We start from the raw sequence: 18,993 nt of genomic DNA, 5'->3' as shown, positions 1-18,993 counted from the left end.
CCTCATGCATGCAAAGTAAGCACTCTATCACTGAGCACATCCCTAGCCCTCAACATAAGTTTTTACTGAAATAAAAATAAAATATCTCTTCTTTACCATCTTCCTGACTTGTAAAGCAAAAAACTACTTTCTTTCACAAATAAATAACAACTGTCAAGATTATAAATAGGAAGATAGTACAGTTGGCTAAAATGATTTATCTCATAATGTCACATTTTCCAAAAGATGACTGGGATTAACTAAAAGGAAAGAAGTATTCCCAAGATAGGATGTCAGACAACTAGGGGCCTCTGAGACAGGTCCAGTGACACATCTACCTACTGACCACATCTCCTATCCTCAATTGGACAATAGTTCCCCACCCAGCTTTCACTGTTGTAGAAATAAGGAAAGTGAGGTCTAGAGAAATTAACACTGGCCTGACATCAGAAAGCTAGTCAGTAGCAGGGACACAACTTTTATTTAAAAGTAAATATAACCTGGGGCTGGGGTTGTGGCTCAGTGGTGGAGAGCTTGCCTAGCATGTGTGAGGTACTGGGGTTGATCCTCAGCATCATATAAAAATAAATAAATAAAGGTATTGTGTCCATCTACAACTGAAAAAACAAAAAAGTAAATATAACCAAATAATAATCACAACATTATTTCAAATTTCATTCAATATTTTTATATACCAAGTTTTTCTACTTACTTAATATAGAAAAGGAAGCTTAGACATTTAGAGTCAGATGTCAAAGTCAATTTTTCTTTTCTTTTTTTCAGTCCTGGGGAACTCACATATGTATGCTAGGCAAGCATCCTTCCACTCGACTACAACCACAGCCCATCAATTTTCTAATACTTCCAATTTTTTACTGGATGGGTAAGACCATTAGCATTTCAAATGAATAAATTAAGGCCTGTCAAGCTTTTCAAATGAACTGTTGCAATGTTTGTTAAGCTGGCATCAGTATATAATTTGGGAGAAGCTGCAAGAGCTGCCTTTTGGCCAGTTCAAAGTGTGTAATAGGAGAGAACTAAGGCAAATTCTCGGTTACACAACTCTGAATGAGGGTTAGTGCAGGGGGTTGCACCCTCAATCTCTTCTAAAATGCCACAGTGAAAGAAGAGTACATGACAAAACCTTTAAATTTATAAATAAAACACTAAAGAAATTACTTTACACTACAACTATATCTAATTATCCTCTTTTTAATCTAAATTATATACTATTACTTCAGTTTAGGGCAGGGTTTTGCTCCAAGGTACAAATTCTTAAAATACAGCAAACTGCAGATTCAGTGTGACTTCTTTGAGTTAACACTTTTTGCCCCAGCCAACTTCCTAGAATGCCATTAGCTTATAAAAACCAATTCACAGCTAATTAATAACCAAAAGGCCCATAAGGATATGGCCAGGGGAGTGGCCTTTTGGAATGGCAATGCCAACTTACCAACTGGATGGCTATCATTAACACCGTCTTCAAAGTAAATGTCCGGTCACAGAGGTCAAACAAATCCTCCAAGCTAGGGCCAAGAAGCTCCAGCACCATGGCATTGTATTTCCCACATGGTCCAAAGTAGTACACTTGTGGGAGACCTTCACCTGAAAGCAGAAGGGAAATGAGATATAGAATGGGAGACACAAAAAACAAAGAATGAGACAATTGCTTTAACAGTGAATAAGATATAAATAAAGTTCAATTTGTAAAATTTCCATTTCCTTTCACAGTCCCTACTGGAAAAGTTAAAGTGAGCACAATAGCTTCAATGGAAACTAATAATGTGTAGGAAAGGCTAAGTCATTGCACAATATGTTCAAATAAGCAGTTATTTAATACCAGAGTGCCAAAGGCATTTCCACTGCTACATAAAACAGAGAATGGTCCTTGATCCCTTATTGGAACAGAGTGTAAACTATTCTTCCCAAAGGATGCCTGAAAATGCAATATCATAAAAGGTTCAAAGGATGGCTCGCTGAGCTCAAAGACCAGGCTAATTGACCTTGTTGCATTAGCTAGTTTCATTAGCACTCCTTATGCTTCCTGCCAAAGCCACATGGAGCTGTTTGCAACTGCTGCCCCATGGAGAACTCAGATTGAAGGGGTGAAGTCAGAGAGGGTACAGCCTGGCCCCAGGCCAGCACAACTGGCTCTTTTCTCACAGGGAGTCTCTGTAGTGCTCTGTTTTCTATCAGCTGGAGAAAAGTCAACAGACACTTAGCATTTGGTTGCTGATAAGCAATTATGAAGGGAAAAAGAAGAGGAAAACAAAAACAAAAACCAGGTTTGGTTTTCCCAAGATTTGAAATTCACAGTTACAAGATGCCAAAACCTAGGCTTTCTTACCGAAGTGGCAACTTGAGAATGAATTTCTACTGGAAATATGAGGCATACAATAAACACATGTTACTGGCATTATGATAACAGTGCATATTTGTGAAACTATAGAACATAAAAAAAAATTATCCGGTTTCACAGAGCAGAAATATTTCTATCTCATATATTTATGTAAACCAGTCCACAGTCATATATGACATTAATTATTGTTAGCTTCTACTTCCAAGCGTTTTAGACAACAAAACTCCATCTTCCCATTCTCATCTTATTTGTAGGGGTGAAATACAGGCAGAGTAATATACATCTAATATATCCTACTCTACAGGGAAGGTCTTGTATATCTGGAGTTAGTGATTTATTGCTATAGTTAAATAGGCCTATACAGCAATATTTAACTATTTCATGTACTGCATTAGTCTGTCTTGTTCCACTTAAATACTAAACGTTAGCATTTTCTTTCAGTATATTCATTCCTGGATTGTATCATCTAATATAGTATAATCTGCTCCAGCTAACTTTAGTGGTTGTTTTCATTTTCCCTGTCTCCAAAAAGGAAACAGGAGTAATTTGAAGTGTCTAAGTCATTTTTTTCAGTTTATTTAAAATACACAAAATCTAACAGCTGTTTCCAATGAGTCCTGCTAAGAAATAAAATATAAAACACTACCCTAGAGATTTATTGCTTTTACTATCAGACAGAGTTAGGAAACCTTTTATGTCCTATTTAATATTTTTTGATGCCACCACAATTGTATTTTCCTAATACAATATTACATTCTTCAAAGCTAGCTGTGGTACACTCTGTTGGGAGCCTGACCAATATCCATTCCCCCTTGTTCCTATTTAATAACAGAACTTCTGACTGTTGTAAAAAACAACTTACTCAGTTAAAACTTTCTAGTCTCACTTGACAATCATGGAAACAGTAATCATTGGGTGGGGTCATTCTAGAACAGTTCTTTCAAGGGAGCTTGCTCAAATGGGAGATATTCTTTGAAGGTTCTGAAGTCATTACACCTTGAGAATGTAAGACAGCTCCAAGAATGGATAGAGAAAAACCAGAAGAGTCCTTCATTCCTGTGGAATAGCCATGCCAATGTTGGACTTCCTTTCCTTCTGGATTTTTCTTAACTAAAAGAAAAATCAATCTCTACCTTGACTGAGTTACACCTATTTGAATTTTTTAAACAGCCAAATCTAATCTTAATTAATAAACATTTTATTCTTTTAAATTGGCTAAATTGCATATCTGGGCACAATATCCTCTTCCTAAAGTACAAAGTTAAAAGTCATGCCTCCTTAGAAATATAATATAGGCATGATTTTCTAGACTTGCAGCCAGTGCTTAAGGATCAGTTAAATGAGACAAATGATCTTGTTTTCAATAATCTTTAGTACCAAATCTAGGCATCTCTTGCCAGAAGTTCCTATGTTTACTAGGAATTCACAAAAGTATTTTGAGTAATGTCTATAATTTATAACAACAATGCCAGTCAAAACTTCTGCCTAGGGCTGAAGTTGTGGCTCAGTGGTAGAGCGCTCGCTTAGCATGTGTGAGACGCTGGGTTCGATCCTTAGCACCACCTAAAAATAAATAAAATAAAGGTATTGTGTCCAACTATAACTAAAAAAAAAAAAAATACCCAAAAGAAAAAAAAGGTTTAAATGCAACAAAAACTAAACATATAATAGACAAGGTTTTTTCCTATAAGTAATTATGAAGTAACGGGAATGGATGTGGGAGAGTTGGATGGGGTAGATAGGCATTGAATTCTTTGATCTATAGTATATCAAAAACTAAGGTAGTGTTGGGTGCGGTGGCGCACTCCTATAACCCCAGCAGCTCGGGAGGCTGAGGCAGGAGGACTGCAAGTTCAAAGCCAGCCTCTGTAAAAAGCGAGGCACTAAGAAATACAGTGAGATCCTGTCTCTAAATAAAATACAAAATTGGGCTGGGAATGTGGCTCAATGGTTGAGTGCCCTTGAGTTCAATCCCTGGTACCGCCCCCCTAAATAAAACAAAGCAAAAAACTAAGGTGGCTTTACAATCTCTCATCTGCTCTGTAAGTAACACACCCAAAATCAGTCAACTACACAGGAGCTGTTCAATCACAGGTTAAATCTCTTCTAAATCAAAACTGCAAGATTATGTACATTTACTACCCATGTTATCTTATATATTTCCCCTACAATGAAACAGCCTTTTCATCTATCAATAACATTCTTATAAGCCCCGCTGCACATATGGTTCACATGCGTATCAAGGTACACAGAATAGGAAATGAGGTGTTCACACTGTAGATAATTTCTTCTGCCATAAATTTAACTTGAGTTAAACACACATCAAGGATAATGGCTTCTTTATCATCCAAGCTGTTACCTAAAAAGATTCCATAATGCACTATGAAAATACCTACTCTAAGTAGAGATATTTTTAAATGCACATTAGACTGAGAACTGAAATAGAACCATGTTGAAGTTTTTAGTTTGATCATATTACTGCCTAATAATTAGCATTTTATTCTTTTTTATGAAACCAAATTATAGTTGGGCACAGTAACTCATGTCTGTAACCCAGTTACTTGAGAGATTTAGGCAAAAAGATAAGAAGTTTTCTGAGGCCAGCCTGGGCAACTTTGCAAGACCCTGCCTGACTCAAAGTAAAACAAAAGGGATGGAGGGTTAGCATGTAGCACAGTAGCAAAGTGCTTGCCTAACATCTTCTAGGCTCAGGGTTCAATTCCCGGTACCACAAAAAGTAATTAATCAAATTATTGAACTGTAAAGCAAATTCAAATAAGTCCTATACTTGTATCAATACCTGGATATAAAAAATTATATTAATATTTCAATATAAAACATAAGTATATTTTGGTGATGACTATCTTCTAAAGGCAGGCTGGAGAACACTGTGAAAGACAAAATGACTTTGGTAAGCTTCTTCTTTTGCATTATGTATATAGTTTTTTTTTAAGTTAAAAAAAATTAGGATAATTTTTTCTCCAAAATTAAATTCTTGGCTAGGGATGTAATTCAGTGGTATAGCACTTGCCCAGCACACACAAGACTGTGGGTTTAATTCCCAGCACCACAAAAAGAAAATTGAACTCTTTCTCTTTTGATCATCATTGTCTGTGAGAAATCAAGGCATTATAAATACATGAGGAAGTATCATCAGGGAAGACAACGTTAACATGTACATTCAACAAGAAAACAGAAATAGAAAAACCAAATGATACTGCATAGGAATTGGGGAGAGGGAAAAACAAAAGCATAATTTTTGAAACATATATATATAGTTGTAGATGGACACAATATATATGTGTGTGTATATATATGTATATACATATAAAAATAATGTATTATAACAAAGATAAGAGATAATACATTGTGTTTGTTTCTTTAAAAAGAAGATATAGAAGGCTGGGGTTGTGGCTCAGCGGTAGAGCACTCACCTAGCACTTGTTAGGCCCTGGGTTCAATCCTCAGCACATAAAAATAAATAAATAAATAAATAAAGGTATTGTGTCCAACTACAATTAAAAACTAAATATTTTTTTTAAAAAAGAACAAATAGAATTCCTTTCATTTCTCTGACAGAAAAATACCTCTCTACAATATGAACCAGTTCATCATGAGTTTACTAAAAATGTTGGTTTAATAACAAAAACAGCTAGATTCAGAATTAAGGAATCAAGATTATTCTATTCTATGATGAAAATGTTTTACAATGATCTTATTCACAAGCTTCCTGGGAACTGGAATATTGCTAGACATTTGCTGTTAATATGACCTTAAATTGGTATGGTGGAGGAAGAAGAAGATTTGCTGCACTAACACTCCAGTCCCACTCCCATTACCCTTTCATTACCCTTTCTATGTATCTGTCTTCCCTATTAATGAAGACTATCTGAAGGTAGTGACTACTGTGTATTAATTATATTTGTATGTTAGCATCTAGCACAGGTCCAAGCATATGGTAGATATTCATAGAACAAGAATGACAATAGAAAAAGTTATAAGAAATATAACTCAATGACACAGTATTTGAATTTTTTATTTGGAATGCATAATGCTTCCCTCAAAATTCTAAAACACACACATAGAGTAAATCAAATTCAGTCAATTTTAAATGTGCAAGGAATGATAATATAAAGAGGATTTTTCTGTGTTCTTGTTTAAATTTCTTTATATATATATATATATATATATATATATATATATATATACATATATACATAGTTGTAGATGGACACAATACAAAAATTTTTTTTTAAAGAGAGAGAGAGAGAGGAGAGAGAGAGAGAGAGAATTTTTTAATATTTATTTTTTAGTTTTCAGTGGACACAACATCTTTGTTGAGGATCGAACCCGGGCCGCATGCATGCCAGGCGAGCACGCTACCGCTTGAGCCACATCCCCAGCCCCCCCAAAATAAATTTTACTTATTTATTTTTATGTGTTGCTGAGGATGGAACCCAGTGCCTCACACATGCTAGGCCAGCCTTTTACACCTCTAAGCCACAACTACAGCCCTTCTTTTTTTAAATTTCTTGGGACTATTATAAAAAAATGTTCTCTTAGTCAAACCACAAGTATGAAGATTTCAAGTAAGTATAAAGATTCCCAGCTGAGTTAGTGAGATTAGCACTGCTGTGGCCAAAATACCTGACAAGAACAACGTAGAAGAGGGTTTACTCTGGTTCGCAGATTTAAACCATAGTAAGCTGACTCCATTGCTTTGGACCCAAGGGAAGCTAGAGCACCATGGCAGGAGGGTGGTAGTAGAGGAAAGCTGCTGACTACATGGTGGCCAGGAAGGAAGGGGGAGAGGGAGAGAAAGATACTTTCAGGGAAGTGCCACTTCTCTGTGGCATGGGGAAAGGGCCACAGAAGTACACCCCCAACAACCCACCTCTACCAGCCATGGCCCAATGCATTTTACCTCAGAGCATTCTTGCACTGACACTGGCGCTTTGGGGGGACATCTCATACCCGAACCATAACACCAGTGATTCAGAGTTACAATATTTCTACAATGACTCTCTTATTTGCTTCCATGATAGGTGTTTATGGTACCTACAATTTTATCTTGCTGCTCCCAGATGTAGGTGAAAAACTATGCAGAATTATTCATCTTAGTTAATGGTACTGAAAGTCACACATCAAATAAATGTCTTTCCTTCTCTCAAAATAGCACCAGGCTTCCAGATTAAATGACCAACAAAATTAATCTTTTTTTTTCCTTCAATGTGGCGCTGAGGATCAAACCTCAGTACCTCACATGTGCTAGGCAAGTGCTCTACCACTGAGCTTCGACCCCAGCCCCATAGTATAATTCTGACAGTAAAAACTTCGTATCTTCACATTATCACTAAAATAATTATTATTAAGTGGTTACTTATAAGCTGGCAATGGATGATAAATTAAAGCAATATGAAATTTTTAAAAAAGGAAAATGCAGGGAAAAGTTAAAAGTTTGTTAAACTGTTAAAAGTACAAGAATGCAGAGGTGTACAGAGCTGACAAACTCTTTGGTAGGTGGAATATAAATTACTTACTTAGGAACTGTAGAAAGAAAATAACAATATAATTGGTCACAAATGTTAAAAATTAATCTTTTGTTGATTTTGTCTTAAGTATGCTTATAGATAATTTATATTCTACAAATATAAAAGGGCTTAGCTAGCAAATGAAGTACTATTTTGATAGTAGGTATAAAGAGTTATCTATCTTTATGTTGTCTATTATTGGAACCTAAGGAAAATATTCTTTTAACAATGACAACTACTAGAAAGAAATTAGTTAAGTTTTAATGTAAGATCATAGATACATGCTTCCAGTTTCTCATAACCTCAGGAAAAAAATCACTTCAATGATTCATTTCTTTTGTTCCATAGTACTCCATGGCTTTGGAGATGCTATGTAACACCCTACCCCTTCTAAATGATAAACCTTGACATATTATGAATAAGGAAAGGGAGGGACTGAGGGCTATGAGTCGTATGTGGTAAGACACAAAGCTTACTCCAGCCTTTAGTTTGGACTAAAACTCCTGTCTTTTTTTTTTTTTTTTTAGAGAGAATTTTTAATATTTATTTTTTAGTTCTCGGCGGACACAACATCTTTGTTGGTATGTGGTGCTGAGGATCGAACCCGGGCCGCACGCATGCCAGCTTGAGCCACATCCCCAGCCCTAAAACTCCTGTCTTTGACCAAGTTTTTTTTTTTTTTATTTTTTTTTTTTAGTTGTAGACAGACACAATATCTTTATTTTACTTATTTATTTATTTATTTATTTTTATTTGGTGCTGAGGATCGAACCCAGTGCCTCACACGTACTAGGCAAGTGCCCTAGCACTGAGCCACAACCCCAGCCCTTGACCAAGTTTTTAGCAAGCATTCTTTAAGAGCAGTCACTAAGCATTACTCAATGTCTGAAGAATGGCTAGGAGGGTAAGGAAGAAAGAAAATATGAAGGTACACAGTAAGAGAGACGTGAGTATATACCAAAAAGTCAAGTATGACCTAGAATTAAAAGGAGGAAATGACACCAGAACCTTCAGGGTCTGTGCCTATTCTATTGACTACAAAAGAACTAAATCAATTTTTTTCAAATAATTACAACTCTCTAGTCCAGTCCACTTATAAGTTTCTTATGTCTATTTTTGGAAACCGTTTTTGTTCTGTTTTTCATGAAGTCCCTTGTAAGAAGACAAAATCCAGGTAATCAATTCTGCCTTCACACTGAGCAAATACCTCTAGCAGTTCTAAACTTTGCAAAACAGTGCATTGAAAAGGTGTTAGTACTCTGTGTTACTGTGAGGAATTATGCAGACCAAACAATTTCCGTAATAAACTCAAAACACTTCATTTGTAATTAAAGAAATTACTGGTCCAAAATGTGTAAAGCAGAAGTGGTTTTCTTTTGTAGGAGGGAGAAAAATAGATTCTCTAAAATTTAATATAATTAAAGGCAATTACCTCATATGTCTCATGTGACTTAGAGCCATTTGAGAGTTTTGAGGGCAGAGAAGGGACACATAGGGTCCAGCTCTAGCAGATAAACAAGTCTCTTACAGCATCACATAAGGTTTTTTTGCTTATACTTCACTATACAGTAGAGTATATTATTAGCGATAATATGAGAAAGGTTGTCCCAAAGCTCTAAGCTATGAGAAATACAAAAAATAACCAATCAGAGAATTTATCCTGGTCCAGAAATGTTTGGCCCCAGAAATATTCGTTATTTTTTGGCAAACTAGTATAGGTAGTTAATAAAGATTAAGGTCACAATGTTTCATCCTTGGAAGAATAATTGGAGCTTCACAATATCACCATTTTAACTTCATTAAAGACTTAGTAAATTATTATTACTATGTGAATCAAACCCTTCCAAGACTAGTAAATGAAACAGCCCTTTCTCCCTCTTTTTCTTTTTTTCCCCCATAAAATTAAGTATTAGTCACTGATTGAACTTAAATTGTAACATTGATAGAAGCATTTAAATGTCCTTTAAAAATGTGTTCTGGAGACAACATAGGGGAATTTGGAATCTCTCTCTTTCAGGAAATGACAAACACACATTTTCCCCCATCTGAAGTTTGTTCCATATTACTATAACCCAGGGCTGCTTTCCATATAGTGATCTCAGGTTGTTGCTACTGACTAACTTAGGCACATTTTTATATTCTAGGTTCTATTCCCTAAGAGGAGCAATGTGACACTGGTGCTGCTCCCTCCCCTCCCCACCTCATCCTTTACCTTGTGGGAAGGTCTAGAACTTTTTTGTTTTTCATGTAAGGCTTCTGCCATTACCCTAATATTCAAACAGGCCACTTCCACTGAAAAGAGCAGGTCCTTAGTGGCTGACGTTTGACATTCCGTTTTAAACCTGAACTCATCATCTTCAAAGAATGAGAGAGGCTACCCATTCATTGTAAAAGGGGCAGTTTTGTTTCTGGGAATCCTCACTTTCCTAGGCCAGAGTGAGGAGAGTTATTTTAATAGGCTCTATTCCCTACTTAGAGACTATCTCAAGATGTTTTCTTGAGATTGTCTCTTTTTTTTTAACCAAGTTTTACATAAAGAGAAAAGTAAAGTATGTTTGAGCTCACTGTTCTCATGTCCTACTGTCCACCCCTTTCTCCCAGTTCTTAAAGCCCCATTCTTAGAGACTCTGCTCTCTGCTGAGTAGCGGGGCCTACATGATTGGGACCCCTGGAATAAAGTTTCTGAACTAGGACTGCAAAGCTAACTCAAACTGAATCAGCCAGTTTCTTTCTTGGGAACCTCCAAAAAGGACAGTAGGACTCGTCAATCTCTGGAGGTGCTTAAATTGAGGAGAAGGGGTACAAGGGAGGCTCTGGTCCACCAATGACAGGAGAAGAAGAGAAGGCTTGTGATATATATATATAAAAAAAAATGATGCAGGTAAACAGAAGCACAGGCAAGAGATTTTATGGCCCCAAGCAAAAGGAAAGTCAGATAAAGAAGAGTTAGAAAGTCAGGGATACTGAGTAGTTCTCTTGGTCCCTAGAGGTTTCCCAAGTGCTATGTCTAATTCCTAGTGAGGGCTGTATATTTCTTTCCTTGGTTTGGTGACAAGTCCCTACATTCTTCCAGTAAATCCTCCTTTTGAGTACAAGTTAATTTGAATAGCTTCTATTATTTGTAATCAAAATAGTGGTGACTAAGACACAAACACATAGCTGCTCACTCACCTCCTCTTTAAGCCTTTTCCTAAGCACTCACTACATGGAAGGTACTACACTGGGTGCTCCTCCTAGGGAGTCAGGAGAAAATAAGATTTGACACCCTCTGCCAGTAGGGAGCTTTTGGGGAGAAAACAAAGAATTAAACTGTAACATGGTTTTAGAAAGAATTTAGGTCAAGTTTTTTGTAAGAATTTTTTTTAATTTTAAAAAATGAAAAGTTTGATGTAGTATAGAATAAGACCAAATTTCATATACTTTGGAAAAAAATACATAAAAACACTACCATTAGTTATCATGCAGATGTTCCCTTGTTTATATAAGCTTTGTACCACTATGCAAAGTACACAATTTATTCACAATACATATTGTACAGTACATAATTACAGAATGTGATCATATATACACATCCAGTTAGGCTATAATCTGTGGGAAATTTAAAGGATTTTAAGGTTAACCTTCCCCCACCCCCATTTGAGGCAGGGTCTCATTATGTTGCACAGGCTGGTCTCAAACTCACCGGCACAAGAGATTCTACTGCCTCAGCCTCCTAAATAGCTGGGATTACAGGCATGTGCCATTGTGCCCAGCTTCAAGACTGACTTTAAGTGTAATTTTCACCTTATATGCTAACTTTAGATCCTCGCTTCACATGTGACTCCGCTTTGTTTAACAGTTGCTTTCCTTAGAAAGCACTGTCACAGATCCTAGCATTAAATAAGACAATTATAAACTTGTAGGTAGATATGATCTATGACAACTGGTGGGTGGTCTATTTATCTGTTATGTTAACCTAACAGCCAAATGACCAGAAATACAGTGTTCTTATGTTTTGAATCAAAGCCCCAAACTCAAATTAGTGGCCCAAAGAGTCACTTGTTACCAAAGCTCCATAGTCACAGAACTTCAATATAGGAAATATGACAAAATAGCACATCATGGGCCCTAACAACTTCTTTCCTTTCTTCTTTCTTTTTGCTACTGGGGATTGAACCCAGGGGCACTTTGCCACTTCACATCTCCAGCCCTTTTTGTTTTTTTTATTTTGAGACAGGGTCTCACTAAATTGCTTAGTGTCTTGCTCAGGCTGATCTGAAACTTGTGATCTTCCTGCCTCACCCTCCAGAGTCACTGGGATTACAGGTTATATATCACCGCACCGGGCACCAGCAACTTATTTTCTGACATTTTAATCATCCTTGATTTGTTTAGAAATTTTTTCAATAATTAAGGTGTTTCAAGTTGAAGGTTATTCAACTTGTTTAAATAATTTTACCTCTTTAGTGTCTTATCACTCAAATTCATTAATAAAGCTAAAAGCCTATCAGCTGTTTGAAATTTATCTCTTTCTCACTTGCTAAACAGACCCACATATTATCTTTAAATCAGATAAATTTTAATAAAAACTTTATAATACTTAAGTCACTGGGCACAGTAGGATGTACCTGTAGTCCTAGGTACATGGAGAGCTGAGGCAGAAGGATCATTTGAGCCCAGGAATTTCTTTAATATATTTTTTTCTAAACTTTCAGTCATTAGTTTTTCTCTAGAACTTCCAAAATACTTTTATAAATTAAACTTTTTCCCTTTTTGGCAAAATGTACAGAGATATCTGCAAATATCTTCTCTAAAGTTACTCCCCTCTTTTTTAAGGCAAAGTAGAAGGACAAGAGAGCTATTTTTGCTGAACTGTAACTATTGAGAGCAAAAAGATATGAATGTCAACTGGTTGAATGTGATTGTGTCCAAATAATTCTCTAGCTATTTACAACAGCTCAGTTAAGTATCAAGATCTGTAAAACCATAGCCATAAGATTGTTGAGAATTGCATATACTTCCTACCTTTAAGAGGCTTAAATTCCAGAGCTTTCACCATGGAGTTCCTGGCTATACCCTAAGTCCAAAAGTAATAGTGAAAATGCCAATGTCACTTCCTGTACACTAAGTCTTTGCAGAAGTAATTAGGAGACTACATTCTGATACCTTTGATTAGTCATTCGTACCTCTATTCTGCTTCCCTAACACAATTAATCAAGAATTGCTGGCATAAGCAAATGAAAAGGCTGAGGGAAACAGAGAGAAGCTGAAACAAAGTGACACTGCTGCCACTGAAATGTGGCTCCAGGAGTTTACATGCTAAGATCTCATCAATTTAACCAATTTCTTGAGTTTCTTTTTTTGGATCAAGAGATATGTAAATAACATAAGAATTAATAAAAGATGCTTCTTGCCCTTATGAAGCTCACAGTACAGCAGCATATTATACTCAAATGTTCAGAGTGAGAAAGAGATACAGCTCTTTCAGTAAAGCTTTTCACTAAAGTCCCTCAAGGGTAGCATCTACTTCCTTAAGTTTATTTTTATATTCTGCAAATATTCATGGATTGATTAAAAAAAGAGGAGCTTTATTCATTGTTATGCTATAGCAGGGGTCAACAAACAGCAGAAACCAGAAACTATGCAAACTACAGAAACCATAAAAAATCTAACAAGAATAGTATATTTCATGACATGCAACAATTACATAAAACTCAAATTTCAGTGTTCATAAATATAGCTTTCTTCAGCTATATGATTGTGGCTGTTTTTGTGTTAAAAGGGCAAAGTTGGGTAGATGCAACAAAGACAGCTCACAAAGCCTAAAATAACTTATTACCTGATCCTTTATGCTATCTGTCTTCATAAGAAAGTCACACCCAGGTTGGGTTTGGTGGCACACACCTGAGAGCTCAGGAGGCCGAGGCAGGATGATAGGGAGTTCAAAACCAGCCTTAGCAAAAGCGAGGCGCTAAACAACTTAGTAAGACCCAGTGAGACTCTGCCTCTAAATAAAATACAAAATAGGGCTGGGAATGTGGCTCAGTGGTCGAGTGCCTCTGAGCTCAATCCCTGGTGCCAAAAAAAAAAAAAAAAAAAGTCTCATCCTCTACACAAGTGGTAGAAGATGGTCCAAAATATATCTTGGGGTGGTGGTAAGAGAGATGAGATTCAGTAACATTCCTGTAGACCACCAAATTGAATCTTCCTTACTTGTTGTATCTAGGTAGTCCAACATCAACAACACTACTTCTTTTGAGGATTCATAAAATGTACCCAGTTATGATACCAACAAATGAACTGATCCAATTGGCCTGGTCCCTGAATAATAATTTCAAGTTGACTTAAGGTCCTTTGCACACTAGGAAAGTACTTTACCACTGAGGTACACCCCTGGCCCTGTTTCACAATTTTATAGAACAAATACAGATACAGCAATTTATTTATTTTTCTTAAACCACATATATTAAATTGCCTGTGCCCAAATGTGCCCTCCAAACTGCACAGAATGCTGTAGAGTTGTGGAAGTAAAGTATTCATTCTCACAAAGGAGATTCAAGGTAGTATAATTATATTCAGAGGAGCACATTTAGTACCTTTTGAAAAAAAATAAACATCTCTCTCAAGATGACAGATATAATGGGTTCACCAAAGCTGGAATTCTGAGCTACTGAGCTAGAGAAAGGATTGGCAAACATTAACTCACTATTGCTGGAGAATCCATCAAAAATTCCTCAAAATCAAAATGATTACTTCTCATCTTAAAAAAAAAACTCTAAAAGAGTGAATATTATCTTTTTTGTTGTTGTTCTTTTTATTTTTTTTCCCCCAATGCTGGAGATGGAACCTTGTGCATGATGCTAGGCAAGTGCTTGGCCACTGGGCTACAATCCCAGCCTTTTTTATTTTCTATTTTGAGATAGGATCTCGTTAAGTTGCTGAGGGTCTCACCAACTTGCAAAGGGTTGGCTTCAAACTTGGAATCCTCTTGCCTCAGCCTCAAAAGTCAGTGGGATTACAGAATTGCCAGGCTGGATATTTCCATTTTTACAGGGAATGAGATCTTCAGATTCAATGTAAACCAATACTGCCTTGTGTTTACAAAGCATTTTCCCCTTAAGAATTCAAGACCTTGGGGCTGGGGATGTGGCTCGTAGCGCGCTCGCCTGGCATGCATGCGGCCCGGGTTCGATCCTCAGCACCACATACAAACAAAGATGTTGTGTCCGCCGAAAACTAAAAAATAAATATTAAAAAATTCTCTCTGTCTCTCCCTCTCTCACTCTCTCTCTAAAAAAAAAAAAAAAAAAAAAAAAAAGAAGAATTCAAGACCTTTATAGATATTACCTCGTTCAACACCAGCAGGTCTGGTGCACGCCTGTAATCCCAGGGACTTGGGAGGCTGAGGCAAGAGGATTACAAATTCAAAGCCAGCCTCAGCAATTTAGCAAGGCCCTAAGCAACTTAAGGAGACCCCGTCTCAAAATAAAAAACAAAAAGGGCTGGGGAAAGGAGACCCCATCTCAAAATAAAAAATAAAAAAGGCTGGGGATGAGGCTCAGTGGTTAAGCACCCTGGGTTCAATTTCTGGTACCAAAAAATAAAAACAAAAAACAAACATAAACCAAAAACAAACAAACAGACAAACAAAAACCCCAAAGAATAAAGAAACAAACAACAGTACGTCTGTAAACTCAAGAAACAGAGGATATTTCCTATTATATAAATAAGGAAACTGAGGCACTCAGCAGGGGCACAGAGTTAACCATGGATCACACAGAAGATAGTGGGAAAAACCTGGCATGAACTTTTTTTTCCCTTGTTCCAATTCTTAGTTTTCTCAGATGATTCACACTGCCTATAATTACAGATGGCAATGTGGAAATATTCAGTCCTCAGGACAGCCTCTTCATACTAATTAATATAATTTTTTCCCTGAACTTACTGGTATAGCTCTTCCCTTTATAATATTTCTAATAGAAAGATCTCTGGGAAATTTACACATGGCAAAAAGGGAACTAGTTTTTTCTTATATTTTTTTAACCAAGTTTTCTATTTTATTCTTTCTTCCTTTATGAAAACTTCATACTCAACTGGAGAACAAAAGGTTTTTTCCAAATTTTTTTCTTCCTCCCTTTTTATTTTAAACTGGAGATTGAACCCAGAGGCATTTTACCACTGAGCTACATTCCCAGCTTTTAAATTTTTTATTACTTGTTAATGGATTTTTTGTTTTATTTTATATGTGGTGCTGAGGATTGAACCCAGGGCCTCATACATGTCAGGCAACAACTCCAGCTCCAGTTTTTTTATTTTTAATTTTGAGATTGTCTTGTAAAAATCCTCCTTCCTCAGCCTCCTAAGTCGCTGGGATTACAGGTGTGTGCTACCACATTTGGCAACAATCAATTTACTTTCAAAACCTACAAAGCCCATAAATGGTTCTAGGGGTAACAAAGCTCTCTATGTCACAAAACTTAGAGAAACCGTGTGAATAGAAAATACGACTTTTTCACTCGGGGGAAGGAAAGGGAGAGTTCCAAGACTTTGCCCCAGTTAAATAATTTTACAACTATCTCCCACCATTGATTTATAATTAGGCAAGGGATTGATGAACTTAGGTACCTGAATCCAATAAAAAAAAAAATCTGTACAAAAACATGGGGAAAACATTCCAAGTTTGGGTCTGTTTACTGTGTGACCCTGAATAAGTTACTATACCTTCCCTGTACTTAAAAATGGGAGGGGGGGTGTTTAAATACAAAAGACATGCCTATTTGATATTTAGCAAGTTCACTTGTTTTCTCTGACCAATGAGATTTTTGCCTAGGCTTTGTTGTAGTTATGAAGTTTCAATAAGGATCTTATTGTCATTTCTTTATTTAAGGATTAGCATCTTCTTTATAACAGAATAGTCAACAGTCAATCAGAATAGCTACTAGAAAGCCAGGGCATGACAGCCTAGACTAAAATAAGCTGGGATATGAAATTTATTCCTAGAGTCCTTGAGACTTTTTCCAGGCAGGGTGAAGTAGAATTAAGTGTTTAACAAGGACACGATGAATTCCTCCACTCCTTTAGGATCACTCCAGAAGCAAAGAGATCATTGTAGTTGGTTTTTATTACAGTTCATTCTTTCCAAACACTCAGTGAACTGAAGGGAATTTACCATAACCTACTCTAGTGCTTTCGCTAAAAATGTCAAAGCTATTGTTTAAAACCATTGCTCCTAATAGCTTACTCCAAGAACAACAATAAAGGCAATTTTACAGCTTCCGGTCAAATCAGAGTACTCTACCATATTTTATCTATATGCACTCTCACTTCTACATCTAGAGTCCTGTTTTCTTGACATTTGCCTAACCTCCCAACCCTAGTCCTCTTTTGTTTATGATTGCTCCCGCTAATTCATCCTTTCCTCTTGTGGGACTTCCTCTCCACTTCAGTTGCATGATTGGTTCTGGTTTATTCATCTTTGTTCAGTTACTAAACATATAGTAGGCCTTTATCATATAGCCAGATCATATCTAGATATGAATCTTCAACTTTTTTGTTTCTTTTGGTACTGGGAAATGAGTCTTGCACATTTGCTGGAAAATGTTCTATCACTAAGCTATTTCCCCAATTATTTTTCTTTTGAGAGTCAGTTACCCAGATTGGCCTAGAACTTGTAAGCCTCCTGCCTCAGCCTCCTGAGTAGCTGGTATTATAGGAGTACAACCACCTGCGCCAGGCTGAATCTTCACCTCTGTTGTTCTCCTGATGTAGAACTGTTTAGGATACAGATTCCTGCCTATCTCTGCCCAAAACCTGTTATATACCAAGTTTCTGATTCTGGGTGCTAAAATATAAGCAAAATGGAAGATATACTGGATAAAGGATTTGTGGGATGGGAAATTTTAAAATGGTAATGCATGTACTTTCCTAAATAAAAGATCATGAAGACACAGGGAAACTTAAAAATATTCCCACACAAGGAAAATAAGTTTGTCCATGGTGACTATAACACAATTAACAAAACACTGATGACTAAAGAAAATGATAAGAAAATAAGAAAGATGGTTACAATTCACGGAATGCTTTCATCTGTTGATTAGAAGGCACATAGCCTTTAATTACCACGATTAAATGCTGTTCTTTCTTATGAAGCACGCTGGCCCACTGCACCAAACACTGAAGCTGCTACGAGGACAAGCAAATTCCAAGAAATTCAGAATTAATCATTAAATCCTGACTCCCAATCTTGTGTACTTAGAACAATCTATAGAAACTACATCTGCAAAGAAAAGCAGAATTGTACACAATGTCAAAGCCTCTGTGCTTGAAAAATCAAAACACTGTGATGTTAGAAATGAAGCAAAAATAAAACTGAATATCTGGTTTAGTCAGAAGAGAAAATTTAAAACTTTTGATTTTTCATCAGTGAGAAAAAAATACAATACTTTTCCATAGTGATTACATACAATTACAGAGTTTCACATTTAAAATTTTTGTAGCTACAGCACTTGCCTAGCATGTGTGAGACACTGGGTTCCATCCTTAGCACCACATAAAAATAAAGAAATAAAAAAAGGTATTGTGTCCATCTACAACAAAAAATATTATTTTTTTCCTTGTATTAAATTTAGAAATTCTTCATCAATGGTAGGTTCAATAATTTAAACAGCAAGTTGCAAGTAAAAATGTATTCCCCACCTGTGTCATCTCATTTTGGGAAAACATACACTGATCTTATTTTGATTCACTGATTAGTGCATGTTTCTTTTGCCAGGATCATATTTAAAATGAAATTAACTTTTATGAAATCAGTTTTTGTCTTCAGAAACTGAGGAAGATGCCAAATATAAACATCTGCACAAGAAATATAACCAGGATGTTTCTTGTATAGTAATGTATTCTTTAAGGGCTTCTTATAAAATCTTAGGAGTTCAAATAGGTCTTACAGCCAAACATTCTAACCTTCTATCTAGCACACAAATTTCCCTTGCAAATATGTAATATCCCAAATGTATAACTCTCAGTAATGACCACGCCCTAAGAGATAGGAAATTCTCTTATGTAAGCTAGCTCATTCTAGTAATGATTTTCTTTTCTCCTCCTGCAAGAAGGTGTTTAGAAAGATAAACATGGTATTGTACCACTTCA

The 18,993-nt window shown here is 36.3% G+C and overlaps 1 protein-coding gene across 4 annotated transcripts in view; it reads right to left on the bottom strand.

Moving 5' to 3' along the window:
* The window catches only part of CSNK1G1 (casein kinase 1 gamma 1), a 158,690-nt gene that overhangs the window by 51,500 nt on the left and 88,197 nt on the right, over positions 1 to 18,993 (bottom strand). For all 4 annotated transcript variants that reach the window (XM_081291274.1, XM_081291273.1, XM_081291272.1 and 1 more), the window contains one exon: positions 1,433 to 1,584. In XM_081291274.1, the coding sequence (XP_081147400.1) occupies positions 1,433 to 1,584 (152 nt within the window). The remainder of the gene's footprint in view (positions 1 to 1,432; positions 1,585 to 18,993) is intronic.

Source organism: Spermophilus citellus (genome assembly GCF_964194105.1).
Source record: "Spermophilus citellus genome assembly, chromosome: 4".
Taxonomy (NCBI): Eukaryota; Metazoa; Chordata; class Mammalia; order Rodentia; family Sciuridae; genus Spermophilus; species Spermophilus citellus.
This window is presented reverse-complemented; position numbering and strand designations above follow the sequence as displayed.